This window comes from Panthera pardus, unplaced genomic scaffold, assembly GCF_024362965.1.
Source record: "Panthera pardus isolate Hobbes unplaced genomic scaffold, ASM2436296v1 HiC_scaffold_17, whole genome shotgun sequence".
Classification (NCBI taxonomy): Eukaryota; Metazoa; Chordata; class Mammalia; order Carnivora; family Felidae; genus Panthera; species Panthera pardus.
In genome coordinates this window covers 51,932,519-51,957,347 of record NW_026526732.1, presented here as the reverse complement: position 1 = coordinate 51,957,347, position 24,829 = coordinate 51,932,519, and the positions used below count along the sequence as shown (strand labels likewise).

General features: G+C 38.8%; 1 protein-coding gene across 9 annotated transcripts in view; it reads right to left on the bottom strand.

Moving 5' to 3' along the window:
- CDK19 (cyclin dependent kinase 19) overlaps positions 1–24,829 on the bottom strand; it is a 191,823-nt gene that overhangs the window by 31,679 nt on the left and 135,315 nt on the right. For all 9 annotated transcript variants that reach the window (XM_019443090.2, XM_019443091.2, XM_019443092.2 and 6 more), the window contains one exon: positions 2,434–2,491. In XM_019443090.2, coding sequence (XP_019298635.1) covers positions 2,434–2,491 — 58 coding nt within the window. The remainder of the gene's footprint in view (positions 1–2,433; positions 2,492–24,829) is intronic.

The window sequence follows — 24,829 nt, the reverse complement described above, 5'->3', positions numbered from 1 at the left end:
TTAAGCACAGGCATCAGAGCATTACTAAGGTTTAAAAAGTAATGTGCTATTACCACAAAAATTAAAAGCAATTTAATCAACTAAATTGTTTTCTAGACTGCTGGTATTACTTCTTGCTTACTTTTAACCCTGATTGTATTCCAAATGGTGAATAGAATTACAATCCTAAAACTCTGAACGGTAGGGTAACCAACTGGCCCGGCTAGAATACAGAATTTCGGGTGAGGAGTACTAGAGATATCTGGGAGTAGTAAGAGGAAGACAGCAAGTGCGAGGGACCAGGATAGAGGGGATGGCTGGTACAAACGAGGGGAGAGTACAAGATGACAATGATGAATTTGGTTTGAAACAATGGAGCAGAGGTTGCCAGCAACACATCCAAATTAAGGTAAAGATTCTGGCTAGGGGGAGAGAAGAGAATGAGATTCAGATCTTAGAATGATTTTTACAGAATCCAAGATTTTTAGGCCACACTCATCAATTCCTTAAAGTAGCAATTGTAGAGGGAGGCCACGCCCCGGCCTCCTTGGGCATCTGACAAGGTTAACAGGAGTAGAAGCCAATAATAAATAAAATGCAGAAGTAAGAGCAAAAGTGGTAAGTAGAAAAACAGAATTATGTGATGTCACGTAGACCAAGGAAAAAGACAGTCTCAAGGCCAGACTGGTCAGAAGAACAAATGACTAAGGCAATAAAGAAAAACCATGACTAAATACAGGCCACTAGATCTGATGAGACAGAGGTCATAGGTGACCTTTTTGGAGAGCAGTTTCGATAGAGGGACAGAATTAGAGGACAGATTAGGGTGAGTGGAACCAGTGGGTGAACATCGTATGTTCTAGCAGTAGAGGAACAAGGAGGGGAAATTGAATGAATAGTAAAGAAAACGAAATGGATATGAGAAGATTTATTTTAGAATTGGAAAAGGATTATGAAGGTTTAAAGGTGAAGAGGAGAAACTGGGGAAGCAGACAGTGGAGACACTGCAGTGTGAGAGTTTAAGTACAATGGGAAGCTATTTAGAAGCTAGGGGGACCCCACATAGGTAGGACTCGGGAGGGGACAGTCACTCTTTCTCTGAGACCGTTTCAAAGGCAGCACTGTGCTGACAAAAAGTGGTCAGTGAGGGTACAGCAGACAGCTTTGATATGGCTGGGCAGCAACATTTGTAGGGAAAGAGACTTTGGACTTGAGAGGCTGAGTAAGCCACAACCTCTCTAAAGTCAGCTCTCCTTCTCTGGAACATCCACCTTACAGGGTGGTTGTAAAAAGTGAGGGAACATATGAAAGCATTTATGACACAGGGTAGTAAACTAATTATTTCACTGTCTGTCACAGGGAGGGACTGCCCTTTACCACCCTTTCCCTTTCACCAATGTCTAGCAAAAAGTAGATCCTCAAATGCCTATAAGGAAAAGAGTGTGAGCGTGAAACAGAAAAAAGTGAGGAGTGGTAGAGAGGGGTGGGGAGGGAAGCAAAACGGAAGTGGGGGGGAAGGAAAGCAGCTACTTGGTTCTTAGTGACCATCAACAACATTTTTTATGACTCTGAATCTCAGTAAACTTAGCATAGAGGTTGAAAGGAAAGGAATTTGGTTTATAACCAACCAAATTTGGTTTATAACCAACCGAGGAGGACGCTTGGGTGTAGTAGGACAGAATGGATGTGCAATAGGTCAAGTTAGCACAATTCTGCATCACCCCTAGCATGACATATCCTAACAGCAAAGAAAGCAGGTTGATGAAACAATATTTATTTTAAAATCCTTCTGAAAACCATTGGAACATTTAATAAATGCAATTTCTATTACAAAAAAAAATTAGAATGAAGCATTTCTTCACCTCATTCTCTTCCCAAATACGTCAGAGGTATAAATGATGCCAATTTCTTCTAGAACGATCTTCAGGGTTGCAAAGGGAATCTTAATAAATGGGAAGGACTCCTGTGGGTGCCTTAATCTAAGACCACCACATAAGAGGGTTTATAAACATGTATATTTCATTTGGAAAAAATATGTTGGTACCTGGCACGGGCATGCAGGGGGCGGGGGCAAGGTATGTGGGAAGATGTGCGTGTGTTAGGTCAGGTGGGAGAGATGCCTTCAGGGAAAGAACACTGGTGAAGCTGAGACAAAAGCAAGACTTATAAGATGACATTTAGGGCAGCTGTGCAGGAGAGCAACCACGGCACAAACACGTGCTTGGGTACTGTATGAGAATGAAATTTTTGTGGGCTTGCTTGCCTCAGCTTATTTGGGGAAGAAACCTGAGGAGTTTTAGCAACTATCTACCTACACCTCCCGACATATTTTCTAAAAACATGACGAGGAAGTCATTTTAAAATTAACTGCTTAAATAAGAGTCTTAAAAAGGGGAAACCATCTTTGCAGTCATTTCAGTTTCTTCATAAATCATTTGAGAAATAATTACCTACCTATTTTGACTCTCCCCCTTTCAGGACCTTCTCCCATTACTAGGATATTTGCTGGTTTCTAGGAATAAAAATAGAGCATTCAAATTACTATGTTTATTCTTTTGACATGCTCTAAAATGGAGAAAAGTTCTTAAAATATGAAAATATCACTTCTGTATTTTCATCAAAACCATAATACAATATTAAATACCTTCTATATAGTTAAAGCATTTGACATACTTGAAGTTAGCACTAACCTTCTATAAACATCTTTGCTTTGAAAACATTTATTTTCAAAATTATACAAATAATTACAAAGAAGCTGAAGCTATCATTTCTGTTTACCCCACAGCAGTCACAAGTGATGTGTTTTTTTTAAAAACCTACACATATTATAACTGTCCACTTGCTGCCCACAAGAAACAGTTTTTGTGGTTGAAAAGTGTTTTGTAAAATTTCAAATCACAGTATAATTACCTTCATTTAAATGAATTCAATGAAATATTCCTTGCTAAATATTTCTTAACTACTATAGGAAAACATGATCAACATTCAACAGACTCCATTCATATCCATATGCATTTCAGCTGTAGTTCATGCAAAAGTGCAAAATTCCAAATATAATTTCAAGATGTAGGAAAATAAAAATCAAGGCTAATACAGAACTGTATAAAGAAAAGAACAGATTGCAAATGTATCCATTGCTTTTAAGTCATCCTCATTTGTAGATATTTGGAAACAGAGAACTATGGAAATAGGCTTTTGGGCAAGTCAGTCTCCTCTGTAAACTATCAAGAGAGAAAATTTCGGATTCATTTATTCAATCAATGAACATATTTTTGTGTCTTAGGGACAAAAAACATATTGACAATCAAGAGGAAAAACAAGCACATGATGAATTAAATCCCTAGCCTCCAGATGCTCTTTACATAAGTAGAAAGAAAAAAACAGAAGCTTTGTATAATATTAGAAGCTAATGCTACGTGTGAGTTATAGAAAGGACTGACGTTTTGGGTTAGAGGTTAAACCAGATTACTTTTAGATCCCTTCCAATTTGCTGGCTCTTTTTTAAGTTTCAATGAAAACAATTAGCACTAAAAAAAAAAAAAAAAAAAAAGTTCAAAGGAGGAAGTGACAACTAGAGTTTCCACTGTTGAGGGAAATGTTCATTGGAGGTGAGGCAAGGGTGGTGTCCATTATCCAGATCCTGAAAAATGAACAGGAACTGGCATGTCAGGGTAGAAGAAGGACAAGGGCAGTGGAGGAGGTGAAAGGGCTATGAACAAGGTAGGCTTAGGAGACAGTAACCCAGACAGAACTCTGGACAGAAACCAGAGGACCCATGTTGGGGGTAGCAAAATTAACCTAGACTCTGGATAGTCTTAAATGCCAGGTGAAGTAATCTGATCTTTAAATGGCAGGCTGTGAGATCCCAGGAGAGGGGGAGCTATCAGAACTAGGTATAAGATAATAAAGGCTTTGTCCAAGGCCTTCTAAGCTGAAATGGAGAGGGAGTTATGGAGCTGAGTAACATTTTAAAGGAGAAATTAACAGGACTTTGTGACTAGTTGAAGTCAGAAGACTAAGACAAAGGGTGATACAAATTTCAGCAAGGTTTTGAGTTTCTGCAACTAAAAGAATGATGGTGCCTTTATTGTGGAACAGTTATGAGAGGTACTGGTTAGGGAGGGGGAACAATGTGAGATCCCTAAGTCATACTATTCAGAAGAGGATTTGAAAATTATTGTCACTGGAGTATGATGACTGAAGACACAAGACAAAATTAGTTTATCGCAGCAGAAAGAGAAAATAGCATCAGTCGAAACCCAGAGCTTCAAGATTCAAGTTTGATAATGATTTATCAAAGATCCATTATAGATAAAACACTATACTGCAGACCTTCAGGAAATAAAGAGAAATAAAACATGAAGCTCAAGACTTCAAAGAGCTTCAAAAATCTAATAAGGAAAGAAAGACAAACTGCTTTTTAGAATACAAGGCAGGTTATGAAAAGTACCAAAACAGCAAAAGAAAATGTCAGGAATGAATGATTCTTCTCAGTGAATATCAGGATAGACTTTAGGAAAAAGACTTTGGATGAATGAAGGATGACTAAGATTCTGATGGGCCTAAATGAAAGAATGACTTTTCAGGCTCTGAGAACTCTGTAAGTAAGGGCACAGTCACATAAAAATAGAGACGTGGCATACTGGGAGAACCTGCACTAGAGCATAGGATGCTGGAAAGGGGCACCTGGGTGGCTCAGTCAGTTAAGCGTCTGACCGGCTCAGCTCATGATCTCGCGGTCCGTGAGTTCGAGCCCCGCGTCGGGCTCTGTGCTGGCAGCTCAGAGCCTGGAGCCTGTTTCAGATTCTGTGTCTCCCTCTCTCTCTGATCCTCCCCCGTTCATGCTGTGTTTCTGTCTCTGTCTCAAAAATAAATAATTAAAAAAAAAAAAATAAGACTGGAAACTACATTGGGAACAAAATGCCACATTAAAGAAACTGGAATTGATCCTATAGGCTAAGCCAAGACAGGACGGTGAGATAATCAGATTTATATTTAGGAAAAAAACTGGTAGCAATGTGAAGGCTGAATTGGAAAGGGTGGATGGATCACAAAGCAGAGACAGAAACCAATAGTCTAGGGAAAAATAAGGGCACCCTAAATTGTGACAATGGTCATGGGGGAACATATAAGAGCATTTTAAGGTAAAAGTTCAAGACTTGGGATTGCTTTTTTATACCACCCTCTCCACCCTCCATAGTCATGCATTCAACAAATATTGATTAAGCATATTCTATGTATCAGGCTAGATGCTAGAGATGCAGCAGTAAAAATCCATCCAAGAAAAATCCTTGCCCTCATGGAGCTTACATTCTAGTGGGAACAGAAGGGCAATAAATAAACAAATGTACACTATATCAGATATTGGAAAAGAAACCAAGGAGAATACAAGAGATTTCCACATCTGATATTATGGCCGACTAGGTGCTCTAGGGGACCCTGCCATTACAGAACCATATGCTGCATAAGAAACCTCCCTTAAAGGATTCCCTGATCTCACAAGAGGTCAGGGATTATCTACAACTCCAAGTGCCGGCCCAAATAATGTATCCTTGTGGCTAGAGACTAAAGGAAAGTCAGGATGGGCCTAAGAACAGATGCCAACAACACTTCAATGGGGATACTGAATCATGGGCCACCAGCAAAGTAAGAAAGCTGAGCCTGCGACCACAAAGTCAGCTAAGACTCTCAAATGGACTAAAATAAACCTAGATACTACCAGTAGAAGCAAAAGAAAACTCTCTCTGGAGGAAAAACTTCTTAATTTAGGCCTAAGGACTAAAACAAAACTAAACTAAAACAAAACTAAAAGTTTCCTGCTAAAAGCAGATTATTTCCATTTTGAATTAGAAACAAAATCCATTCCTACACTATTTACGAGAGATCCACCTAAGCACAAGGGCTATAAAACCTGAAATAAAAGGCTATTAGAAGGTGTATCAGGCAAACTGCTAAGAGTTAGATCAACTATTAGTAATGTCAGATGGAATAGCTTTTAAGATAAAAGCATTACTAGGAATACAGATGGTCACTATATAATGATACAAGGTTCAATTCACCAGGAAGAGGCAACATTCCTAAATTTGCCATGGACTTGAAATATATATAAAGCAAAAGTTGATATAACTTCAGGGAAGGAAGAGAACAATGATAATGTTAAGATATAGACCATCCAGAAGACACAGTTAACAAGGTTCATCTAGTGGGCATATACACAACTTTTTATTCAATAATTAGAGAATACACATTTTTCTCAAAGACACATGGAACGTTTACAAATGCTGATCACATACTAGCAAGTCTCAAGAAATTTCAAGGAATTGCTATCAAACAGTCTATGTTCTCTGACTACAATGCAATGAAGTTAAAAGTCAATCACCAAAGTATAAATTTAAAACTCCATATATTTGGAAATGTAAAAATACTTCTATTGAGGGTGGCTCAGTCAGTTAAGCATCCGACTTCGGCTTGGGTCATGATCTCAGGGTTCACAGGTTCAAGCTCCGCATCGGGCTCTGTGCTGATAGCTCAGAGCCTTGAGCCTGCTTCGGATTCTGTGTGTGTGTCTCTCTCTGCCCCTCCCCCGCTCATGCTCTGTCTCTCTCTCTCTCTCTGTCAAAAATAAATAAACTAAAACAACAACAACAACAACAACTTCTATTGTGTGTCAACTATACTTCAATTAAAAAAAAGAAAGAAAGAAAGAAAAAGAATCAAGGCAGTAGCATTTAGACTGGTGGCCACTGTATTCTTCACAGCCATTACCCCATAGGACAAACAGTGCAACTTAATTAAGAATATCCTTGATGAAAGAGTAAAAAATATTAAGTTAATTAAATCTCAAACCTTGAGTATACATGTCTTTTTAATACTCTGATAAAATGAGATGTATACATAAAGCATTTCTGTTGCACTATGAAGCCAACAGTTGTCTAGAAGAAAAAGGAGTTGTGCAGTTGTATGCTGACTAGTGGTTTCTCACTAAATATTTTTGTTTTATTAAATATAGTTATATTTTTAAAGATTTTACTTACTAATTATTTTATTAAAATTTTTTTAATATTTATTTTAGAAAGAGACAGAGTGCAGAGTGCATGTGGGGGGCGGGGAGAGAGAGAGAGAGAGAGAGAGAGAGAGAATCTGAAACAGGATTCAGGCTCTCAGCTGTCAGCACAGAGCCCAATGCAGGCCTCAAACTCATGAACTGGGAGATCATGACCTGAGCTGAAGTCAGATGCTTATTAACCCACTAAGCCACCCAGGTGCCCCTTAAGATTTTATTTTTAAGTAATCTCCACACCCAACACAGGGGTCAGGCTCACAACCCTGAAATCAAGAGTCATATGCTCTACTGAGGGAGCCAACCAGGTGCCCCAATAGTTATTTTTAGTAAAATATGTTATTTCGTTAATAGGAAAAAAAATTCCTCTAAATCACTCAGAGGTAAAAGGAGAATCTATGAAGAAATTAAAAATACTCAGAAATGAAATAATGTATTACCTATCAAAACCCGTGAAATGAAGCTAATGCAGTATTTACAAGGGAAATTTATAGAATCCTTAAATATTTATGTTAGGAAAAAGGAAGGCTGAAAATAATGATGTACCCAAGCTAAGGGGAGTGGCGGGGGGGGGGGGGGAGCTCAAGAAAATACACCAAAAGAAAGTAGAAGTAAAAAGATAAAGGTAAGGGCAGAAATCTATGAATGAGACACGATTTATGAAGCCTCTAGGACAACTATTATGAGAGGATAGAAGGTGCAAATAAACATTACAAATTACAAGGAGGATCATAAATCTAGGGCCAATGGAAGTGAGAAAGATAACCCCACAAAGAACTTTATACTGATTACTCTTAAAATGTATACAAAATGGACAAAGTCGAGAAAATGTAACCTACAAATTGACTCAAGATGAATTAGGAAATCTTAACAAACCAATAAGTGCTAAATAAATTGAAACGATATTTAAAAATTTCCCTACTAAGAAAACACCAAACCCCAAATGACCACAGATGCAAGTTCTCCACAAATTTTCAATGAACAGTTTATTCAATCTTATTCAAACATTTGCAGAGAACAGAAAAAGAGGGAATGCTCCCAATAAGTTCTGAAAGGACAGTATAATCTTGGTAGCAAAAACGGACAAAGTATGGGAAAGAAAAAAATTTCAGGCCAACCTCACTCACGAGTACAGATGCGAATATATTAAACAAAATATTATTAAGCTAAATCCATTAACAGGAATGCCAGGATGGCTTCACATGAGAAAACCTACATAAGTCCCTCAGCATATTAACATATGAAAAAGGAAAGATGATATAATTATCTCGACAGAGGCTAAAAAAGCAGTTAATAAAATTTAATACCCATTCATGATAAAATCTTTCAGCAAGTTAGACTAGAAAATTACCCTCTTAACCGGATAATGGGTATATATCAAAAACTAAGAAGTAACATTGGAAGGATTCCCTTTAAAATTGGGAATAATGCAGTGATAGCCACCATTACCACTTCTAAAATCAACATTGCACTGTAAGTCTGGTGCTATAAAACAGTAATTAAAGGGATATGAATTGGAGAGACAGGAACAAAATTATTGTTATTTGCAAATGATGTAATTATTTACATAAAAAACACAAAGTATTTACAGACAAATTATTAGCAATAGTAAGGGAGATTAGTAAGATGTTTGGCTAACTGAACAATATGAAAAAGTCAGCTGTATTTTTATATACCAGCAAAAGAAAAAAAAGGGTAGGAAATAAAATTTTTCAAAGGCAGCATTTCTACAGTAATAAAAAAAAAACAACTATAAGGTACCTAAGAATATATACACTAAAGGATGTAGAAGATATTTATACAGAAAATCTTGAAACTTTATCTTAAATGACATTAGTAACTCTCAAATAAATTAAGAAGTCATGTTTATAGATAAGAGGACTCTATATAGTAAAGACATCAATTCTCTCCATTCTTATCTATAAATCCAGGGAATCTGGCTTAAGACATGACATCCAGATTTATTTTATTATATTTTTAAGTTTATTTATTTATTTTGAGAGAGAGAGAGAGAGAGAGAGAGAGAGAGAGAACAGTGGGTAGGACAGAGAAAGAGGGAGGGAGACAGAATCCCAAGCAGGCCTCGTAGGGCTCCAACCCATGAACTGTGAGATCAAACCAAACCGTAAGACCTGAGCCAAAATTAAGAGTCGGACACTTAACGAACTGAGCCACACAGGCGCTCCCAAGATTTATTTTAAAGCCATAGTAAAGACAGTATGATACTGGTACAGAGATAGACGAAACTGATCAATGTGATAGAATGGAGAACCCAGGCGGAACCATGATGCTGTAAGAAGAACAACTTCAGAATCAGTGGAGAAAAAAGGAACTAGTCAATAAATCGTGCTGGCACAACAGGTATCCCAGTGGGAAAAAAATAAATAAAATGAATCTTTGTCTCATATCAGACATACAACAGTTTCGAGCAGATTAAGGAATTAAACATGAAAAGCAAAACTTTAAAACTGTGTGTGTGTCGGGGGGGGATGCAGAATATAGCTAATATCTTTCTGACCCTCAGGTAGGAAAGAATTTCTAAAACGAGATATAAAAAATCATCACGAAAGAGAAGACTGACAAATCTGGCTATTAAAATAACTTTCAACCACCAACAATAAAGAAAAGAAAAAGACAAAAGCACAAATGGAAGAAGTCTGCAACAGATAAGTAACAAAGATTCTGTATCCAGAATAAAGAACTCCCACAAATCAATATAAAAACAACCTAATAGAAAATGGGCAAAATGTCCAAACGGGCATTTAACAAAATAAGAAACATTTAACCATTAAGCATATGAAGATGTTCAATCTCATTAATCAAGAGGGAAATGTAATTAAAATCAAAATGAGATACCATTTTATACCTAGTATATTGGTTAAAAATTAAGAACTGCTGAGTAGGAAGTCAGGGGGAACTCCAAAACATTGTTGTTAAGAGAATAACTTGGTACAACTTCTTTGGAAAACAATGTGACATCATCTTGCAAACCTGAACAATTGCATACCCTTCGACTCAGTTATTCCATTTTTAGACACACCAGAGAATGTTCCTAGCAGCATAGGTTGTCAAAAAAAAAAAAAAAAAAAAAAAAAAATCTGAACACAACCCAAATTTCTAGCTAACAGGAAAATGGAGAAATTAATTGTGGTAGAAGCACACAATGAATTTTAAAACAGCAATGAAAATTTGGAGGTTACTAATAAAGGTAAAAAAAATGTTTGCATCTTAGCAGCATTATGCTGAGTGAAAAAAGCAAGTTTAGAAGACTATATACAGCAGAATGCCATTTTCTTAAAACTTAAAACCAAGCAAAGCTAAGAATATACTATTTAGGCACACATACAAATGTGATAAACCTATTTTTAAAAAGGAGTGCATAATGTAGGGATGCTTGGGTGGCTCAGTCAGTTAAGCATCTGCCTCTTGATTTCGGCTCAAGTCACGATCTCATGGTTTGTGAGATCGAGTTCCTCCTTGGGCTCTGTGCGGACAGTAGAAATTGGGATATTCTCTCTCTCTCTCTCTCTCTCTCTCTCTCTCTCTCTCTCTTCCTCTCTGCCACTCGTGCTCTCTCTCAAAATAAACAAACAAACAAAAAGGAGTAAATAATGGATTCAAAACTTAGGATATTTGTTATTCTTGACAAGGCAGGAAGATGGGATGGGGGGAAAGGCATAAATAGAAGCAAGCTATGGGTGATGTTCCAGTTACTGGGGTAAGTGACAGGCTCTCCACTGTTACACCTTGTAAGGTATGTAAATGTTCCACATAGTCTTTGTAAAGACAAAAAATAAAGCAAAGAATGAGGATATGCACTGCTGGGAGGGTGTCATTTTCAACAGTAATAAGCGCTATTTAAATTGCTCAGAGAATGTCTCCTTGAGAAGGTAACACTTGGGATAAGACCTGAAGAAAGTAGCGTAATAAGCTGCTGGAATATAAGGGAAGGGCAGTGTAGGCAAAGAGAAAGAGAAGCTGGAAAGGCCGGAGACAGGCGCTTGCCTGGAGAACTGGAGACTTGTGAGGGAGAACAATGGGCATCAGGAAGGACAGAATGATAAGGCACTGATGATTCTAGAGACAAGGAAACCAAACAGAAGTCCGGCCTGCTGTTCCCAATGCTTCTGCTTTGGGCACAAGTCACTTGTGTACCAGACTTGGAGAAGTTCTTGAGCACTGTCTGGCCTGCACTCTGAGAGTAGGCGAGGGCCCCCAGAAGATCTGCACAAGGGCAAGGCCATGGCGTATAGCAGTGAGAAGAAACCTTGGTGAGCTAGCAGGCTGGCTAACTGGAGAAAAAGCAAAGAAGTCAATGCAGCTGGAGTCAACATGACAGGAGAGTTAGTGTAGGAGAAGCAGTGGAGAGGTAAGGTGAAGATGGGAGGCGGTGTCAATCATACAGAATGATGGTTTTACATGACTAGAATTGGCATCATTTTATATTACTTTATCTTACCCATAATTTTTACAGGTTGTACAATGTGGATTTTGGCATTTTGCTAAATCTCTGAGAACAGAATATGGAGAGATTATCATTTTCTACATTATATATTTTTATAATGTTTGATTTTATATTTTTTGGTATTGTTTCTAATTAAAGAAATGGCATTTTTTAATAAAAATGAATAATGCTGAGAGGAATAAAGGGTGTTTAGAGGAAAAAGAGCCCAGGGAAAAACCTATGAAGGAGGAACCAAGGTGAGAAAACAGCATAGGGTTCTAGAAGCTAAGAGAGCTTAAAAAGGAAGAGGTGGTCTTCAGGTGCAATAGAATGAAAGATAAAAAAAAGGCAACTTCCTGGCATTTACAGAAGACAGACACAGGGAAAGACACCCAAATAAGTGGGAAGAAGGTAAAGGCAGAATTAGAGTATACTTTGGAAGGCCTCAGGGAGAACAGACTCTCTGGGATATAACAATTCTTGGGGTACCTGGCTGGCTCAATCAGAAGGGCATGCGACTCTTGATCTTGGGGTCATGAGTTTGAACCCCACATTGGATATAGGGATCACTTAAATTAACGTTTAAAAAAATCTTAGAATTATCAAATCAACCATCTTATATATCTTCTGCTACATTATTTGTAATCTTACATTTTGAGCTTAAATCCTTCCAAAATAAAGCTGTAAGATAAAAACACACAGTATGTGATACGGGAGCAAAGTTGATTCACGTAAGAAATGAAAATAGATGATGAGCATTTGAATGGCAGAAGAGCAGGAAGCTGGTCTTAGATCACTGTTAGCTAACTCTCATTAGAAGTTCCTGCAGTCATGCTGTGTAGAAACAGAGAATAGCTTTCAACGACCCCTTCCACAGTGGAATGAGGATACAGAGAGAGAGAAACAGGGATTCTAACTGGTACTGAAGTTTGTAGAAATATCTTTTTTTTTTTAAGTTTATTTATTTATTTTGAGAGAGAAAGAGAGAAAGCACGCACAGGAGGGGCGGAGACAGAGAGAGAGAGAGAGAGAGAGAGAGAGAGAGAGAGAATCTCAAGCAGACTCCACCCTCAGCCACACTTGGAGCTTGAGCCCACGACCCTGAGATCATGACCTGAGCCGAAACCAAGAGTAAGGGCACTTAACCGACTTAGCCGCCTAGGTGCCCAAAAATACCTTTTATAGAGGATACTTGAAGCCTATGGAATCTCTAACTGTGGGGTCCCCATGTACAGTGGGGAGCAGTGGCTATAAGCTCTTTCATACAGTCTGAGAAAGGAATGCAGAGTTTGGGCAGTATCCACAGAGAAGGGCTCCTGTAGTCAGGTGACGATCTAGAATTGCACAGGATGTTATTTTTAAATGCACACCTTGGGGCACCTGGGTGGCTCAGTCAGTGAAGCATCCGACTCTTGATTTGGGTTCTGGTCACAATCTCAGGGTCGTGGGACTGAGCCCCACATCAGGCTCCGGGCTGAGTGTGGAGCCTGCTTGAGATTCTGTCTCTTTCTCTCTCTGCCCTTCCCCCACTCTCAAAATAAATAAACATTTAAAAAATATACACACCCCTTAACTGGGATTACATGTAACAAGTAAATAAATGTTAAGAATAAGTAAATACACGTTCAGGTCATAAGATATTTGATGGTTCAAAAGAACAATGATAACAACAAAATAAATGTCATGACCACCAATAAAAAGGATTTAAATATTCAAAGCATTTTCATATCAATCATTTCCTTTTTCATAACAGGAATTCTCCAGGGCCCACAGGGCTGGGGCAAGTCTCAGAACTCCACCTAATCTTCAAGATTCCAAATCAAGTCATTTTTCCAGATATTATGCTTAATTTTCAAAAGATTAACTTTAATAGTGATTGACCTAAGTGAGTGTATACCCTTTAAAAAAATATAAAGGGAACTGCAGCTCACGCACATGCACCTACACCCACACACACCAAAAAGAACGAGGAGAGGATACCAAAGTCGTTCTGACCTACTTACATCCCAATTAACACAGACTATGCTTTACTAAAACTCCTCTTACTGCGAACACAAAACGCCAGCTGTGAAAGAAAGTGATACTGCTGGGTTTGCACACTTTAGTTACCATAGAAACCGCAGAAATGGCAGGAGTTGGATGCTTCGCATTTAAGTTATCAGCAATAAAATCAGATAGACACATCAAGGCCGCAGGGTTCATTTTAGTTAAATTGCATTTTAAAGGCCAAAGTCAGGGAAATCATGTGATAAGCAATATGATTACTTAAAAACTATTCTTGAAATACCTGCATTTTAGCAGGATTTAGTTATTAATTCTTGAATTTACATTCATGACGCTTTACATGTACTTCAGATTTGCTTTTTCCTCCTATAGAATCACTTTTTTTCCACAGGGTTAAATTTAATTTTAGTTAATTGGCACCTCATAAATAGAATGGCCTAAAGATACACAAGTACCCTACTACATTTGCTTTGTGCTCCCCACCCCAGGACATTTGGGACAAAAATATGAAGCCACAAGATGACTCTTATCAGCACCAATAAAGAGAGGAAAAGACAAACACAACTGTCTACAACCCTGAGTAATAGGGACAAAACCAATCAGAACATCAATCAGACTAGTTTTTAAACAATGAATAGGGCTAACCTAGTATTGATGGCTACAACTATTCTTTTATTTAAATGTAGTAGCACACAACTCTCCTCACATCTGGTACAAAGGTACATTCCAGGACAAAACCATCAGTGTCTGTGCCTTTCTTTATTCTGTTCTCCATTGTTCACCTTGAACAAAAAAGATTCTGTGTCGTAACAAATCAAGCAGCGAACTAAGGGGGAGATAAATATGTTGTTGTTTTTTTATCATTTAGCAAACACAACAGTCATTTGCTAACAGAATCAGTTTATCATCACTGTTTACCCCTTAAAGTAACCTCATTGATAGCAGAGGGTTTACAAATATGAAGAATCTGATCATTATGACTGGAACCTCCCAAAGGGCAGGGAGGATATTTCTGTCACTGCTTTTTGTATCTGCTGAAATCCAGGGACTTAACATTTAATAAACATTTATTGGATGAGTGAATAAAAATTGTCAGTGGTTAGTACTCATGGTCTTTTGGTAGGCAAGTTTTCAATTAAAAAAAAAAAATTTTTTTAACATTTATTTAGTTTTGAGAGACAGAGACAGAGCGTGAGCAGGGGAGGGGCAGAGAGAGAGGGAGACACAGAATCCAAATCAGGCTTCAGGCTCTGAGCTGTCAGCACAGAGCCCAACACGGGGCTCAAACCCATGAACTGCGAGATGGTGACCTGAGCCGAAGTCAGCGCTTAACCAACTGAGACACCCAGGTGCCCTGAAAGTTTTCAATTTTTTTTTGGAAAGTTTTCAATTTTAAAAGAAACTGTGGGGTGCATGGCTGGCTCAGTGGGTGGAGCATGTGACTCTTGACCGTGGGGCTGCGAGTTTGAGCTCCACATTGGGTGTGGAGATTACCTAAAAAATAAAATCTTAAGGAAAAAATAAAAATACAAATGAATGCATGAATGAAGTTGCAAGAAACTAGAGTCAGTACCTTCCCCAAAATATGCCAAGCTCACTTCTGAATACGGTATCCCCTGCTTTTCAAAAGTTCAGTTATACCACTTTACTTTTACAAAAATTCTGCATTAATACCTATTTCTTTCTAACTGAAAGATACATGAAGAGGATTTTTGCTTTTAGGAAAAAAGGTGAAAAGTGAAAACAGCATTTAGCATTTGCTTTGCAGCAGCCCTCACAGAGCCAGCACGCCCCGAGCGGGGAGACGGCCCCCACCAGGCTCCTTCCCCAAGACCACACTCAGCATCAGCCTGCCATAGCTTTCAACTAGGAACATCTGTTCTTTCTCTGGATTTATTTTGTGCATCTGTTAGCGAGATGTGTCCTAAGGCATCAGAAAAGCCTAAGAGAGGTTATTTTGGGGGTCTGGGAATGCTCAAAAAATTTTCCATGTAAATCAGTGGTTAGTACTTCACTTTCCTCCATTTCAGCTTCCAAAAGATTTCATAGGAACATTCTGCTTGTGGATAGAACAGGTTTTTAAAAAATCTGACTTTGGTTTATTCTGGAGTTTCAGCAACCACCCATATGCTAATGACTCTGGAATCCATAACCATACATCTCCAAACTTCTATATGGCTTAGGGTTACGTCAAACGGTACGCTGGCCTTCTCCACAATCCTCTCAAACTTCACGTGTTCAAGCTGAATTTTTCCTGTTTTTCTGGTATTCTCTTCTCAATCAACAAAAGCAGAAGTCGGAACACCCTGTCCTTTATCCCTCAAATCTATCTAATCCTCAGATCTGATTATCTTACTTCCTAAATATTTGTCGACTATTTCCCCTCCTAACTTGATTACCTCAGCCAGGCCTTCATCATTTCTCAACCCGCTGATTACAATAGCCTGATAAAGCTGCCATCCCTGCACCCTCCGACCCACCCTCCGACCCACTCTCCGTACCCCGGTGTGAGTGGTCTATCCTAAGCAGAAACCTGACCGGCTCAGCTACAACTGACCACAAGAAAAGTCCATGCTTCAAAACATGCCGGTGAAGATTAACCGTGATTGGGTCCCTACTTTTCTCTTCTGCTTCTTTCACCATTTCTTGCTTTGCTTCGGTGATACCAACGTGCTTGCAGTTTCTTATCCCATGCCCTTATTTAAGCTGTCTCCTCTGCCTGGAATGCCCCCTTCATCTTCTAAATATCTACTCATCCTTTAGATTCAGCTCAGCGTGAGTCCTCAAAGACGGCCCCCATCCCAACTGGTCAGGTGCTCTCCTCCTGTGCTCTCAGTACTTTATGCACAGCCAATCCCTGACTGCACCTCATAATGTCTTTTCAAAACCTTTCTGTTTTATGCTGATCCGTTTGTGTATCTTCTCCACCATGCATTCACTGAGGGAAGGGATTGTATTTTATTTATCCGTGTATACCCAGTGCCCAACATGGCGCCCGGTACATATTAGGAGGTCAAAATGTTTGTACAGCAAATATTCTTAACTCTGTAAACCAGCACTTCCTTCACAGAAATCCTGTTATAAATAATAATGTAGTTAAAATGACAACTAGGTTTCAGAGTTCTATAAGTGTCACACTTTATAGCTATATTGTGGGTTGAACAGGCCTTTGTATTCAGAGAACGTAACTGTTTCTAAGCAAAAATGCCTTTCTCAGTTCAAAATTACGTATCTACAACTAGGTGCAAGCTATCTGTAATTCAGGAGTAGACTATAATATTAAATGCTGTGATTCATTTCATGTTACCTTAAAATGGTCTAGGGGGTTCTGTAGTAGGTCAATCTGAATAATCTATGTTAATCAAACCTGGGTGTTCATAATAAACAATGCCTGCCACCCCAGCACCAAACAACAGTTAACAATACACTTCTTTGTTCCAGCCTTTTAGGAGTGGTTATAGGCCTGAACAGCAGAGATAAGGTTTTCTTTTCTCGAACAAGAACCAATAAAAAGCAGCCATTATAAAAAGCTTAATGCAAGACAAACACAGGTATCTAGAAGGCTATTTACCTAACTAACTGCAAGGTCACTAAGAGTATAATCAAGATAATCCCACACTGATGGCAATGCCAGCACGAGTGCTGCACAGACATTCAGATTCTATCTTACTCATTAATGAGTACAATCCGTCCTCAGAGAAGCAATGCTAGTAGAAAGTAGTTTTCGATTTACATTTGTGACATTCATATTCAAATCAAATAATTCAGTCTTATTATCATGACAAATTAAGAATGTCAGAGGTAGAGCTCCTTTCTCCTTTTCTCTACCACGGTTATGGGTGCAGATGACTTTTCCTGGCCAAGTCTTCTCACAAGACTTTCAGAATCAAAAGCAGAATTGTCCCATTCCCCAGTGCCTGCAGGTGAAAACTGATGAGAAAATCAGGTGCAGCTCCAAAAGGAGACATGAGAGAAGAACCAACCTGGGTCTATATGGGATTGCACCTGTGTTTCTGCTGCATGAAGGTCACGTGCTCACATCCTCTCACTCTGTAAACATCACGCCTATCTGAACAATAGACATGTTTCATCCAGGAAAATGATCGTTCTCTGTTACTATGCTTTTGCACCAGTAGGTTGGTTCAGTAATAAATCAGTGAGAACTTTTGTCCAAAAAAAAAGGATGTCAGAGGTAGAAATTATGAAACTGAGCCTTCTTGCGTCACTCATGAAGACACCAAGGGGAAAGACCTACAACCTTAACCAAGCTCACTGTCCCTGGACAGTGGCAGACCCAGGATTAGAACTCAAGTCTCTAAGAAATGCACTGCAGGCCAGGGTTATGAGAACAAAAGTGGACCTGGAAAATGCACAACACTTAATTGATTTATGGCCCTCACCTCCAGAAGGCTTCTACTTAGATGAATGCTTAGTCGAGAATCTTACCACTCAAAATAATCACCATATGCAATCTCCCAAAGAAATAATCAGTTCATGCATATAAGATCCCTTCTTGATGAAGACACCATCACTTTCAATAAGAGATCCTGAATCATCCTACGGTGCCAGTCACACAGGATGCCTGTGGTAGTGATCACCCTGGTATATACATTTGTCCAAATTGATCAATTTGTAACTAAAATGGGTACATCTTGTTATATGCAAATTCTACCTCAATAATAGTAATTTAATAAAATAGTATGCCTGAAATGGTTCTTCAGTTTTAAACACAGGCCTCAAAGTGCTGGGGGTCCTGTCTGTAGCCCTTGATTCTTAACCAGCTCCTGCTATTCCTGCCACTGTGGAATGTATCTGGACTATCACCTCTTAGCGACTTTGAAGTTAGTTTGGCAAACCACCTTCTAGATATGTGGGTTTGTCAGTACAGGCTATGGTACTGTGTTTGTCTGACAGGGATCATCAAAAGAGCCCTGTCCCTGAGCTGAACCTTAAGAAGACTCATCCCCTTTGAAGTTGGCCCTCTTAGAAGTGTAATTCTTAGTGTGTATCACCTGTCTACGGAACAGATGGGACATTACACTTCAACTCAAATGGACAGACGTGTATTCTGCAGAACACTCCCATGACTGGGCTGTGGGTGTGGATGGCGGAAAACCTGTCATGCCAAAAAAATCACAGCCCACCTGTGACACAGGTATATGTCACAGTATCTAGAGCACCTTGAGAAACACTATCTCACCTGATCGTCACAAGGCCCTGTGTACTGGCAGAACAGGAGTCCCTGCACAGGGATGACATCACTACCATCAAAGGCCTTCAGGCTGGAGACATGAACTGCTGGGCCAGAGACTCTCAAGGGCCCAGCTCTAAGGAACTAGTAAGGAACCAAAGGTCACCAGCAGCAACCCCAGTGTAATTCTTCAGCATGACAAGATCTGTAATTGTCCAAAGTCACCTGAAATTGCAAGTTAGAAAATAACCAAGCCATATTTTCCTTTTTCGTTGTTAGCTCTGAATTCTAAAAGAAATTATAATGATTAAGTCATATTAAAATAAATGCCACTTTCTGCCATAATTCTTTAATTAGAATGTTAATTTAATAAATCAAATAAAAAATAATAAACAGGGCTCTACTTTGTAAAGTAGAAAGGGCTAGAGTTGTAGGCTAAAGGAACTGTGGTGGCGGGGCGGGGGAGGAGAGCGGGACACCTGGGTGGCTCAGTCAGTTGAGCATCCGACCTCCACTCAGGTCATGATCTCACAGTTCGTAAGTCTGAGCCCGGCATCAGGCTCTGTGCTAATAGCATGGAGCCTGCTTCAGCTTCTGTGTCTCCTTCTCTCTCTGCCCCTCCCCGACTCTGTTTCTCTCTCTCTCTCAAAAATAAACATTTGAAAATTTTTTCAAAATAAAATTAAAAAAATAAAGGAATCCTGGGAAAGGCAGTTGAAAGAATGGGCATCTCTGGATTGCTGGTGGGATCCAGAATAATGTACAGAAGCTTCTACAGAATGGAAATTAGGAGGAATTCAGGAACTCTGGAGCTAAGACTAGGAGATGAACAACTGTACAAAGTCCCTATCATTATTTCAATTTTATAAATGAGTAAACTGAGGCTTACGGATCAAGATTAGCTTTCCTAGAAATGTATATATGTTTTTTAAGTTTAAGATCTCCAAGCTCCCATTTCGTAAGAACTAAGCGAGGCTAAACTCTAAAACAGTACTAAAATTCTTCAAACTGCCAGCATGATGGCTCCAGTCAGATTTTAAGGGTGTCTTTGCAGTGTGGCACATTCACCTTGTCAGGCCCTCTTTAGTATACACAAAATTAAAGACTTAATGTATCTCCCTGTCGGACAAGGTATGAAGAGCTGCACACAGATATTTCTAGACCATTCTCCAACCACCAAGCACTTATTTTAATCAAACTTTTACAAAGTTTAACAGTACAGTACTTCTTCCCCAGCTGAGTAGAAAAGAGGCCATCTGTGAGTTTTGTATATTGGACTTTCATACATGACATTCCTAAAGAGTCTTCGAATGCTCTCTCTTAGCTGAAGAACTATAACATTTCTCGTCAGCTACCTGTTACAACTCGGCAGCACTAGTGACCGTGGGAAACTTAAATTTTTCTTTGCATTTTTCCCTGTTTGACACAAATGCGAGAAAAAGAGAATAGAAAGTAGCAGTGATAAGCGTAGGCCTCAGACAGTTTAACAAAGATGGATCTCTAGATAGGTTCAAAGTGAAAAATCCTGGATCTCAGTTGAACACACCCTCTAGATTTAAGAAGATTAAACTTGTAGTTCAATAGTGGGTGCAGAAGGAATGGAGGGCACAGGAGAGGAGAGGAAATGCAAGGAACATATGCCAAATTCTGGAAATAAATCACTAAAGAATGTTTGCAAAAGGGAAGGGATAATTGGTACATTATAATATTTTTTTTAGCTCTTTAGAACCAGAACTATCCTCTTGCCACTCAAGCAACTTTTTAATATGGAAAGGAGGGACTTGTATTTTTCTTTTATATTTCTACTAAATAGGACAATAATAGGATCCATTTTAAAGTCTCTTAAACTTGGTGGTAGGCAGCTTCGGACATGGTTTCCAATATCCCCCGCCCCCAGTAAACACACCCTTGTGTAATTACTTCCTGTGAGTGTGGGCTGGAAAAGTGACCTCTGGTGATGGGATGTCACTTCCATGATTCACTAACAGAAGACTGCGACTTCCATCTTGCTAACACACACTCTCCACCTTCTTGTTTGCTCACTCTGGTGAAGAAAACTGCCATGTTGTAAGATGGTCTGTGGAGAAGCTGAGGTGGCAAAGAACCAAGGAAAGCTTTCACCTTCCACCGATCAGCTCAGGAGAAAATGAAGCCTTCTAACAACCACGTGACTGAATAAGGAAGCAGATGCTTCACAGTCAAGACTCCAGGTGACTGCAGTCTTTTAAGGAGACTGTAAAACAGGATCCAGATAAGCCACGCCTAGATTCCTGACCCATAGAACCTGTGAGATGATAAATATTTAAACATCTTGAAAGCCACTGAGTTTTGGGGCAAATTGTCAAACGACAATAGGTAACTAATACAGACTTACAACATACATAGCCAACATGTCATAGACAACCCAGAATGCTGTTAAAAATCAAGTATTCTGGGGGTGTCTGGGTGGCCCAGTCGGTTAAGTGTCCGACTTCAGCTCAGATCATGATCTTGCGGTCACGAGTTCGAGCTCCCCGCCCCGTAGGGCTCTGTGCTGATAGCTCAGAGCCTGGAGCCTGCTTCGGATCCTGTGTCTCCCTCTCTCTCTCTCTGCCCCTCCCCCACACGTGCTCACTTGCGCACGCGCTCGCTCTCTCTGAAAAATAAGCATTAAAATAATTTAAAAAAAAATCAAGTATTCTGCCTGAACGAGCAGGTATCATGAGGAAAAAAATAAAACAAAACTAAAATAGCTCTTCATTAGTTAGTATGACAAAGTATCCAGGGTCATATATTACACATTTCTCTATAGCTAGAATATCTACTACATCATTTCCTTTAACCAGCTGAATTACATTTGACTCTAAGAATTGGCAAGTTTATTATTATTACTACTACTACTACTACTGACCTCTAATAGAATAAATAAGTCTTTAGGTCTGTGTCAGAAGTGATTTTTTGACAATCCAAAAGTGCAGTAGATGGTAACTAATAACAAAACCCAAAAGATTACTGGCTACAAAATTATTTTCTCCCTCAACTAAATTTCCATGCACTATGTTTGCAAAAGATATAGTTATCCGTGCTCATAGACTTCAAAAGAGTACAAATTCACCCACTATTATGAACAATAATTACCATTCAAAACTAAAGTTAGAGTTTTGGTTTGGAACCACCACAAATATTTTTTAAAAGTCAAAGCAGGTCAGGGCCCTAGAGCATTTACTCAGATCTTTCATTTGATAAAGACCTAGCATTTATCATGTTTTAGGTACTGCGATATGATAAAGTGATGAAGAAATGGTTTAACGCACAGTTCAGTTTATGCCACTGATCCAGTAGCAAAACTCGTAACCAAGAGGCTGTAAATCTACTTAACAATACTACCATTTAGCCACTATTTCTCTTTGCTAAAGAATAACGTGCAATTGCCAGATGCTTTGCTGAAATTCAAGTAACTTATGAGCACAAACAATATGCCAACATTAGGAATACAAAAATTAGTAAGATATGATCCTTACTCCCCAGGAGCTCATAATTTTGAAAACAGGATCAACTATTTATCTTGGCATCCTTCCAACCTACCCGAACAGTAATCTCATAAAAGTGAGTCATCCTATATTTCATCTTCTTACTCTTAGCTATATCCTGCTATAAAATTAAAATACATCTTTTTTCCCTTGGTGTTTACAAGTTCCAAATATTTATAGACTTATGTCTCTACTTCATTGTCTCAGCCAAGATAAATATATTTAGCTCCTCTTCTCCTTTCTTTTTAAAGCAATTCCTCAATGTAAGTAATATTTTTAGTGACTTTGTTTAAATTCTCTACTTCTGGTAAATTTTAGGATCCATATGATATAGCTAACTACTATTACAGATATATAATCAATCACAATGAAAAACCCCAATCTTCTTTGATGATATAATGCTTCTTTTGTAAAGTCCAAAACACTGATTTTTTTATCTAGTTTTTAAAGTTGGGGGGTTATATTATTACATTGCAAATTTACATTTACTCTAACACCTTTAACTCTGGATCTTGCAGAGACGGTATATACTCTGAAATAATTGTGACTAACAAATAGTGTAAAGCCCAATTTCTTATGTCAATGGGAAATGAAGCATTAAGAAAAACCACTCACCGACTGAAACTGCAACTCTATTGCACAAAAAATAATTTTTTGCATGTCCCCATCATGCTTTCAACACCACATTCATATGTGATATGCTTTGTATTTCTATACTTACTAGAGAATCTATCTCAAGTAAACATACAGTTTAAATCTTCTACTCCTGAAAATACTTTGGCAAACCATGACAATGTGGTCCAGCTATCAGTACTCATGATCAGCGAAAAGAACTGAGTAGGCTCTCACAGGGTAGATTCCTACTTCAACATCTAGCTCAAGTGGCAGCTCTCTTGAAACTTTCCCTCATCCCCTCCTCATAACCTCTTCTAAGCTTGAGTAGCATTTAATCTGTGCCTATCACGTAGCCATGATCACCATCTTTCTCATCTATCTTACAGCATAACTTTATGCATATGTCGCGTTTCTTCTCTGAGAGTAAACTCCGGAGAAGGTCTTTAATGCAATCATATGTGTACTGTCCCCATATATCCTTGCTTTAAACACACAAGGTAATAACAAATGTTTATTGAGGACAGTGTGTTGAAGTATAAATATGTTACTGGATCCAGAAGCATACTGTAAGAATCTATTCTTACTCATATTAATTCACTGAGGAAATATTTACTCAGTACCTGTTGTGTACTCGAGTACTGCTAGTGTGCCAAAAGGATTCATAGACCCTGCTCTCTCAAGAAGTGTATGGTCTAGAAGATGATCTAAGACAGCCACTATAATACTAACAGATAAGTGCCATAAGAGAAGTAAAGAAGTACAACGGCAACCAACAAGGAGAGATTATTGGGGCGCCTGGGTGGCTCAGTCGGTTAAGCGTCCGACTTCGCCTTAGGTCATGATCTCACAGTTTGTGAGTTCAAGCCCCACGTCGGGTCCTGTGTCCAGAGCTTGGAGGCTGCTTTGGATTCTGTGCCTCCCTCTCTCTCTCTGCCCTTGCCCAATTCACACTCTGTCTCTCTCGCTCTCAAAAATAAATAAACATTAAAAAAAAAAAAAAAGAGAAGGAGATATTATTTCCAAGTAGGAACGGATACGAGGATAAGTTTTAACTTTTGTGCAAGTCCTCACAGACAGGTAGTATTTGAATATGTACAGATGGGGTAATAAATAAAGGTCATTGAGGCAGGAAATCTCAGGATGACACAGGGGACAATCAATAGTTTAATGGTATAGTGCAAGTGAAAGATTACAGGATTGGGATAAAGAAAAATTCTAAAGACAGTTGGAGCTATATCTGTTATGACCTTGAAAGCCCAATAAGGAACTAGAGCTTTAGTCTGTAAGCAATGAGGAACTATTTCAAAGTTCTTGATCAGGAGCTGTGTAATTATCCAGAAGGTCTACAGTGGATGAAAGGGAAAGAGATTGTTTGCAAGGAGACAAGTTAAGAGGCTAGTACCATACCGCAAGAAAGAGATAATAAAGGCCTGAACTCATTCCTATGAGGCACTAGAGATGGAAATAGACAGATGGAAGAGAGAGTTTAGAGATGAAACTGACAAGACCAGGCAAGGCCTAGATGTACAGTGCAAGGGTTTGCAAGGGGTAAAAGAACTTTCTAGGCTGAGAAAAGGGTGATGCCGTAACTAATATAGACATTAAAGCAGCAGCAAGCCAACAAAGAGAAAACCAGGTCCTAGTCATCCTGAGTTTTAGTCCCAGTGGACACTCAGGCGACAACATCAGAAATAAAATGTGTGAATCTATGCTATTGAGAATAAAATACACAGTGTTGTGAAAAAAAAGAGAAGAGTTGAAATTAGTCAGTCTTCAATAAAAGATTTTGATCAATGATTCAAACATGATCATGACCTCAAAAATAACTCACATAGCTTATGTTAATTACATAAAAAATTAATGAAGGAGAGGGTTTGATCTAGAACAACCTCATGTAACCACAGAAAAATGTGCTGATTCATGGTTAATAGTAAAGTGGATAGGTGGAAGTCTGTGAGAACTTTACAGTTCAAAATTATGAAGTGAAATGCATCTGTTGAAATGGTAAACCCATCTTTGTGGTCACT